This window comes from Phyllopteryx taeniolatus, chromosome 1 (genome assembly GCF_024500385.1).
Source record: "Phyllopteryx taeniolatus isolate TA_2022b chromosome 1, UOR_Ptae_1.2, whole genome shotgun sequence".
NCBI classification, from domain to species: domain Eukaryota; kingdom Metazoa; phylum Chordata; class Actinopteri; order Syngnathiformes; family Syngnathidae; genus Phyllopteryx; species Phyllopteryx taeniolatus.
In genome coordinates, this window is record NC_084502.1 from 4,937,551 (window position 1) to 4,946,441 (window position 8,891).

Below are 8,891 nucleotides of genomic sequence, written 5' to 3' on the forward strand. Positions count from 1 at the left end.
GTATCAGTCTGCCTTTACAAATGTTTATTACTGTGGTGAACACAATTTTTAGAATTGCTGCCTTAATTTGCTCAGAGGTCTAACTGAATAATGAAACCAAAACATTAGAAACACCACTCAGTATGATGAACAGGGAGAAAGTCCAAATAAAAGTCAATTCCTATTAAACATTAGCCTTTGTTTTATTTGCAAGCTGCTGCCATGTTGCTGTTGTGCTTCTGCATGCAGGTGTGGCTTGATACAAGTTGGAGATAGACTCTTGTCCATCAATGGCATCCCCACTGAAGATGGCACTTTGGAGGAGGCCCATCAGCTGCTCAGAGACTCTGCTCTGGCCAATAAGATCACGGTGGAGATTGAGTTTGATGTCGCAGGTACAATTTACTGTACCTATCCATGCATGGACTGGAGGGCCGCATACATTTATCTTTTATTCTGTTCATTAGAGTCTGTGGTTCCAAGCAGTGGTACCTTCCATGTGAAACTACCCAAGCGAAGAGGAATGGAGATGGGTATCACCATCAGTGGTGAGTGTTGGCATAAAACTGTCCAGCAGGGTACAGTATTGTTCAAATGTTGATGCGATGGTAGCCAGCTAATGCAAACGTAATATCCACTCCCTTAAGTAAGCGTACACAATTTAATGACACACAACACAGGAACTGTATGGGGGCGGGGGGTGTTGTATGATTTTAAAAGTAATAACAAAATATGACATACAATGACATACAATACAAATGTATGTAACATAAATATAACTAATTTACTAATATAGCAAACTGTCATGAACGCCAAAGTAAAAAAAATACGCTATTTTGTTATTAATACCTCTCTGCCAATCAAATGCATGAAACGTTTAAGGTTGAATTTAGATTGAGATCTTGTGGCTAAGTCTATATATTATGTAGACATTCCTTTTGAGTATTTTCGCCCTATAAAACAAAGTAAAAACATTCACTTTTTCCTTCTCTATTTTTTGTAAACCAGCAAGTAAGAAGCCTGGCAAGCCGCTTATCATCTCTGACATCAGAAAAGGAAGCGTAGCTCACAGGTATGTTATTTCATCACACAGATGTAACCTGACTGCTTCATCAACATAATGTTATCTTTGTGTGCAGGATTATTCACCAGAAATATTTTAAAAAAACTCATCATAAATCTATTAAATCATAATTGGATTGGTCATAAAAGGTAGTTCTGTAGAGCAGTGGAAGTATATTTCCAAAGGGCTCAGTGATGATTAGAGCTGAGGGTGACGTTGCGGTCACCCCCATTGATCCCAATGTGATAGTAATAGGATTCACATTGTGAGTCAGGAGCAGCTCCCCAGTTCCAAATAATAGCTTTGCTCCTCTTTTGCACTTGTAGGACAGGCACTCTGGAGCCTGGAGACAGGCTGCTGGCCATCGACAGTGTGCGTCTTGACGACTGTACCATCAAGGACGCCATGCATGTCCTGGATCAGGCCGAGGACATGGTCAAGCTCCGGATACAGAAAGACGAGGACAATATTGGTGCGGATGGCACTTAAAACACAAAGCATCTTGAATAAAAGCCACAAATAGTTGACGCCGTTTTGAGCAACGTTTCCCAACCTTTATTGAGCCAAGGCACTTATTTTACATTAGAACAATCTCACTTTGCCTTACCAATGCCACCTCTAGCTCAATGCTAACATGCAATGGAAAATGTCGTTGTGCAGTTAACGAATAGCATCGATAGTCGCTGTGTTACAACTCTATAAGTGATGTATATTTGAACATAAATGTTGGAGCAACACGTGTAAACAAACAATATCACAATACTCAGGCAAATAGTCTTTATCATATGGGGAAAACGACAAATATTGCAGCTTACTGAAGAACTCAGAGTAGTGAAGACCATCCGTATCACTGTATTATACTGCCACCCTGGTGGCCAATGTGAGCATGTGAAAAGGAGTAGCACAACGAGTCCAACTAAGACATTAATGATGCACAAACTGTTTACATTCAAATTCATTATTACCCTGTTTTTATAAAGTACAATATGATAGAGTGCTGTATAGAGTAACACATTACACAAATATTATCTGGGGAGATGTAACAGATGGTATTTTGATTTCAATGGGGAAAGATGATTTGAGGTATGTGTTCTGAGTCATTAGCGTATCAATGGAACAAATCCAACCTTTATCTCAAGGCGCAACTTTATACTCAATGGAACAAATCCAACTTTTATCTCAAGGCGCAACTTTATACTCAACTAATGACCTTGTCTTTACTCAAAAATGTACTTAGTCGGTCTGAAATATGGGCCACTTTATCAGAACACAAATCCGATATACTCACAGGAAGCCACGTCTTATTCTTTGTATACTGTGGCGGGTTCAGGCATGTGCAATATGTGCGGCCGCATCGGCCATTCAATCTAGGACCGCCACTGGTACAGTGTACTGTATATGAATGGCAAAAGGTGGCATAGTTAGAGGAACAAAGATACATAATTATAATGGCATATTAGTGTGCTATGTGCACAGTGGTTGGAATCACTGGTATTACAGTATGTTACAGTCAACAGTGACAGACTCTTGAGTGCCACTGAGTGAATGTTTGTTCTCTAGATGAGCTGGAGATGTCTGGTTCTATCATCTACACCGTGGAGCTGAAGCGATATAACGGGCCACTAGGGATCACCATTTCGGGCACGGAGGAACCTTTTGACCCAATCGTCATTTCAGGTCTAACCAAGAAAGGCCTGGCAGAAAGGTGAGACGTGGGCAGTGGGACAGGCGAGAGTGAAGGTAGTTGTTTAAGCAGACGGTGACGCTAATGACCCCTGTGTAAATGTTTTCAGTTGAATAAGACAGCAAAAAATGGCTGTCTCATTTCTGTTTTCTATTACAAGAAGCGCCTTTGTCTGCGTCTCAGTCGGCAGGCTGGCAGCCGCGCAGTTTTCCGATCTGTCGTGGCTGTCAGCGCTGTCTGGTATCTCTGTCTCCTCCTCTCTCCGAACGCTGCAGGACCGGGGCCATTCACATAGGGGACCGCGTGCTGGCTATCAATGGGGTCAGTCTGAAAGGCAAAACGCTGAGTGAGGCTATCCACCTCCTGCAGACGGCTGGGGAGTCGGTCACCCTCAAGATCAAGAAACAAGCAGACCGCGTGTCGGCGTCGCCTCGTTCTCATGGCAAGAAAGCGCACTTGTTCTTAAAGGCCTTCGCTGTGACATCACGCGTCCTTCCGGGTAGCAAAAGACTGAAGGAACTACTAGGAAACAAATCCTTAATGAACACATTCACTGCCACTGACGGCTTTAGAAGTCAAATATCCATGTTAACTGGGAAGGCTGGTAGTGAATGAGTGAAATGTCATTTGACCATGGCAGAGTGGATTGATAAAACAGGCTAAATGGCTTAAATGAGAATTTTAGCCTTCTCTGGTGCCATTGTTTAAATGTGAATAAAAAATTTTAAAGGAAATCCCCCAAAAAAAAAACTCACACAAAGCTCTTGTCATTGTTTTCAGTTCAGGTCAGCAGTATACATGGACCACTATCAGATTCTGACGGTTTTATAACCTTTGGAAAAATTGTTTCACGCTATTGCATTTTTGCAGTTACAGCTCTAAAATGTATAGCTATTTTGAAATGCTTGGGTAATTGGCATCTTTTTCCACTGAACACAACCTATTTAATTTTTTATCAGAGTTTGATGGGAGGCGGGTCCTTGACAGAGAAGCTGGCTTTCTGAGTGACTTGGAGGATGAATTGATGGACTCGCAGAGAATCAGTAAACATTCAGAGATGTACTCTGCCACTGTGCCCAGCATTGACTCCGCAATGAGCTCCTGGGACGGCTCAGGCTGCGACGGCGGCTACAGTAGCCAAGGTGAGGTCGGGAGAGTGCGTCCTTTCCAAAAGTGACCCATTGTCGCTCCTAGTTCGTCTAAGACAAGTATTTTGTTTCTTAGGCGCATATTTTCACAAAGATATCTTACTCAATCCCAATGAATGGCGGAGAACAAAGTACAGGAGCCCAGTCGGATCCAGCTCTGTGGGACTGATGCACCACGCGGGGCTCTTGGATGGGAGGCTAACTGAGGATGACTGGGACAAGATGCCTGGGTAAGAACGCCCAGGCCGTCTCCGTCACTTTCCTTCCTGTCAGCTTCTTGTTTGTCAATGCAGCTTTAATTCTTTCATTGAAATCCATTTTTGTGAGCTTCTCTGTTTTGTATTTTTCCATGTTTGGTTTCTTTGACAGAGGCAAACTGCAGTGTGTGAGTCATACCGTAGATAGAAATAGATGGATGGATATTAAAGCACAACAGCAACATTTGCTTGACGATGCTTTCATGTTTTGTTTGCTTGTCCAAACTGTCGTTTTTTTTCCTTCTTCTTCTTTCTCAGGTATTCTCTCTCTGATCTGCTTTACTAATTGCCCACAAGCGCTTTGGTGTTTCACCTTTTTCATGTCCACACCAAAACACACCAGGACACGTCAGCCATGTCGTCTTGTACCTTTTTTTTTTTTTTTGTCACATGGTTTGACTGTTGTATTTTTTTTCCCCCTTTGGTGTGGGGGGGGGGTTGACATTTACTTTTGTATTTACAAAAAGAGAAACATTTGTGAAGAACTCTTCAGTGTTTGAGGTGTGAGAAAACCTACCCAACCCAGTGTGGTCTTGAGACTTTCAAAGGGACTCTTTTGCAAAGCCAAACAACCCCCACCCCCAGAAAAAAACTGCATTTCCCACGCTGCTTTTGAAGACAGCACCGGCCTCAAGACGGCAAGACTGCTCTCATGTTGTGGTTCCTGCGTTGTCGTAGATTCATCGGCACCCTGAATCAGGACGATAGCTTCTGGTCCCAGGCTCTGCAGGACCTGGAGACATGTGGCCAGTCTGAGATCCTCAGGGAGCTGGAGGTAGGCCCAGGCCCGATCTTGTCTTTTTTCTTTTCTTTTCCCTGCTCACTACTTCACGCTTTTACAGGCATCTATGACAGGTAGCGCTTTTAGTCTGTACCTCGACGAGACCAAGACGGAAGAAGACTCAATGTTTCTGTCAGAAATGAGTCCTATTAAACAAGAAGGAACCAATGCGGCACCAAAGAACAGGAGCAACCTCAACATGTTGACTGGATGCGGCAGAGGCTCAAACAGTCTGTCTTCTACGAGCCTGGCCCTGCACAAGGTAGCATGGGCTTCCTTTTCGCAAATTTGGAATGACTTTATTTTCAAATAGTACACACACGCAGGTCACATTAAGATGAAAAATCGGTCTACTTCACTCTCATCTTAAGAATGTATGTTTTATTAATATTTTCAAAGTGCATATCTTGTTGATGTAATCGGTGTCCTTCACAGACTGACCTTAGTGAGTCAGTGCAGTTTGGGTAATATCATATTTTGAGTTGAAACTATCCTATTGTTGTCATTGAAAGTCATCTTGGCAGAAAATCAAAGCTACTGTTGGGTCATAAAACAGCTTTATGTATAGATTTCCAACATTTGAAAGTGTCATTAGAGAGACATTAACATTCGAAAGAAAATCTTGATGTAAATGGCCGACACTTTGTCTGTGTTCCATGTGTATGCAGGTGACTATCAGGAAGGACCCTGAGAGCCGTGACTTCGGATTCAGTGTATCTGACGGGCTTGTGGAAAAAGGAATTTTTGTCAACATGATCCGCCCTAAAGGCCCAGCTGACCAGGCGGGCCTGAAGCCTTACGATCGTATACTTCAGGTGTGGTTTCTCTTGAAGTTTTGGAAATTCGGACAAACCCTTGTTTGTTATGACACCAATGCTTACGGACCGGGACTAGACAAAGATTTACTCAGAGGGAGGTATGATGTTTGATAGCTAATAAAAGGAACAGTTTTTGTCACAGTGCATCAATTGAATGGCCATTGTGCTGGTCCTTCTGGTGTGCCCACCTTGACCACCTGGAGGCAGTACAAGACAGATAGACAGATTGTGATGTCTCAACTCCTTCCACACCTCGACAGTAAAGCACTAATATTAGTTGTTCTGCACAGAGGATAAAAAAAAAAATGTGGCTGTGTGCGATTTTGTCTGTCTACATGTTGCTGCACCGTTTGTTCACTGAGTTGCTGGGTTTTAAAGCACCACAGCATAGACGCTGTTCAATGTTAGCTTTAGGCTAGCGGCCTGAAAGGCTAAGCCATGTGGTTTAAATACACAAGGTGTTTACTTTGATGTTAAACTTCAACTGGGAGTGTCAATAAATGGTTTGCCAAACTGCAGCTCGAGAAGTGTGTTGATTCACTGCCACGATACATGCATTGAGTCACTCGTATTTGAAGGCACCACTGTAAATGTGAGTGACTGTGTGTAACGTCGTCACGTTTATGAACATACAAAATGAAAACGTCTGACTGAGAGGGGAAAAAATGGGCTGTTGTCATTTGGCAAGATTTCAGTGTCTGATCATTTGATTTGATGGCATCCTCCAGGTGAACCGCGTGCGGACCAGAGACTTGGACTGCTGTCTCACTGTGCCCCTGATCACAGAAGCGGGAGCCAGCCTGGATCTGGTCATCAGCAGGAATCCAGTGGGAGCGGGCGACACTGGGGGCCTGCCCGGCGACCACGACGACGCTTCCGTCTCACTGCTCTGCTTTTCTGAGCACCGCACCAACAGCATTGCCCTGTGAGCGCAAAACAGACGGACTGGCACCACACACGCACTACGTCACATGCACGCCCCAGTCGGTCACATTGCACCTGCCGGGCATTCACAGCACGGCCGGTGTTAATCGCCATGTCCACACGATGCTTTTTAGGGAGGGGAGGGAGGGGGTTATATAACAGGCATCATTACTCTCACACTGTTTACAACTATTTGTTGAATTGACTTATCCCCACTAGAACATAGTTCAGTCTTTTATATATGATCACACTTGCACAGGGTGTTGGCACATTTAAGGTTCAAGGTACATTTAGAAGTTATTTTCTTGGTTCACTGCACGTTTCCACAGAGAAGGGCCCTCTCTCCCTCTCTGAATAGAATTCTCACTGCCACCGGCCAAGTATCATAAAAGGTGACATCGTCTATGTTAAGCTCGTGAACGCTTCCAAAGACGTGTCCCTTTTCTCGCGGATGTCCTTGGGAGGGATTACGGCTAGTATCGCACTGTTAGTAGCGGTTTCACTTCACATTCTCAGCACCACCACATGCACGTTTTCACTTGATGGGATTTGTTGGGCAGTAAAGTGATGTCTGCTTATTGTTTCTAAAGAAACTCCTTTTCTATTGTCTGACTTCATCTTCCGTTGTGGCTATTTTCTGATTTGTTTTTGGGACCACCACTTGACCCCATGTTTGTTGGCACGACCTCAGCAAGTGACTTATTAACTAACAGAAACCCCAGAGTCATGTCTTGTTTACCTCGATGGGGTTGTTGTGAGTGCCCCTCCAGTCCTAAATATCCCTGCAGTTTAAAAGACGCGTTGACATCCTGTATTGGCTGCTGTGTGCACAGCCTTAAAGACCCATACTGCATTAGCATTTTAACTCTTAAACAATCAAATGTCTACAGAGGCCTATTTTTAAAATCTTTATATATGAATCAAATGTTTTGACCTGATTCTATTTTGGTGTAAAGTTACTTTATTTCTCATGCATGTAGGAATTATTTGCGTGAGCTGTTATACTTAATGTGGGGTTTCGTTATTTAAATATTTTCTTTTTTTAATGTATTATAAGCTAAGATGTATTTCTTTTTTTTAATAAACATTTTAAAGCCTGTTTGCTTCTGATTACAGTTTTTATTCATTTTTTAAAATTGGCTTTTAATGTACAGGTCATCTCTGGCCAAAATGAAGGTCAAGAGGAGGGGGGGAAGCACCACCACCTCAAATATTTACCTCTTCAAGTACCACAATCAGTGGTTTTTAACAGTTTAACAGTTTTTAAACAATTGCAAATGTACTGTACTAAAAAAAGTTTAATACAACTGAACTCATGAAAAATGTACTTTACTGGATTTAAAAAGTTTGAAAAGGCTGCATGCATAAGCTTCATTCTAATACATATGTTTAACAAATTTCGTTTTAAATGTACATTTTGATTGCAGTTCTCAAACTTGTTTTACACAAAGTACCACAAAAAATAATTATATACTCCAAATACCTCTATGACGGCCAACAGTAAAATATAGTAACATAGCCTGAGTGTTCATAAAAAACTAGGCAGCGGTTTTATTCCTAAAAAGTGTTCCTGTATTTTTGTAAGCCACTTTAAAAAAAAATAATTCTATTAAAATGTATTGCACAAAAGTTTAAAATTGTACTTGTTTCCAAGCAAACCATCTTTTTAAAGATTAAATGTATTGTGCTAAAAAGTAAAATACAACTGAAATGTACTTTTAAGAAAACATTCTGTTCTGGGTGGAAAAAAACCCAAAAAAAAACCAAATGGGCTGTATGCATAGTTACAAGCTTCATTAAATGTATATTTTAGTCATTTAATTCTAGGATTCTTTTACATACAACTAGTGGCAATAGTACCACACTTTGAGGATCATTCCTCTAATGGCTACATTTCTGCTTTAACCTGAAATAGTCCCAGAAAGTAAATTTGTGAAGTTTCACTCTGACGGGACTGCTCTAATCAAACATTGAGTGTTTACATCGTGCTGTGCCTGATCAAAGATCGTGTGAGTGCGTGCATGTGGCTCATACCTTCCCTCGTTTGTCAGCAAGACAAGTTCCTGCCTGATGGAAGGGGTTAGATTTATAGTGGGTCATATACTTGACTTTTAGGTCAAGTGTCAATGAGCTACAACAGGGAGTGTGAAGGGCTGTGTGAGTGGCAATATGGGGGGGGGGGGATTCACATAATGATTACGTAGTGCTTAAAATAGGAGAGGAACATTCAGCAGAGA

The 8,891-nt window shown here is 42.1% G+C and overlaps 1 protein-coding gene across 8 annotated transcripts in view; it reads left to right on the forward strand.

The window, feature by feature from the left end:
• LOC133472021 (glutamate receptor-interacting protein 2-like) overlaps positions 1-7,753 on the forward strand; it is a 42,384-nt gene extending 34,631 nt beyond the window's left edge. For 7 of the 8 annotated variants that reach the window (XM_061762311.1, XM_061762395.1, XM_061762482.1 and 4 more), the window contains 12 exons: positions 229-374; positions 447-527; positions 988-1,051; positions 1,369-1,514; positions 2,603-2,747; positions 3,002-3,168; positions 3,686-3,868; positions 3,951-4,104; positions 4,810-4,906; positions 4,974-5,174; positions 5,581-5,727; positions 6,459-7,753. In XM_061762311.1, coding sequence (XP_061618295.1) covers positions 229-374; positions 447-527; positions 988-1,051; positions 1,369-1,514; positions 2,603-2,747; positions 3,002-3,168; positions 3,686-3,868; positions 3,951-4,104; positions 4,810-4,906; positions 4,974-5,174; positions 5,581-5,727; positions 6,459-6,659 — 1,732 coding nt within the window. In that variant the 3' untranslated portion in view covers positions 6,660-7,753. Of the gene's footprint in view, positions 1-228; positions 375-446; positions 528-987; positions 1,052-1,368; positions 1,515-2,602; positions 2,748-3,001; positions 3,169-3,685; positions 3,869-3,950; positions 4,105-4,389; positions 4,788-4,809; positions 4,907-4,973; positions 5,175-5,580; positions 5,728-6,458 lie in introns of those variants that run through there. The other variant, XM_061762813.1, reaches the window with a different exon arrangement.
• The last annotated feature ends 1,138 nt before the right edge of the window (positions 7,754-8,891 follow it).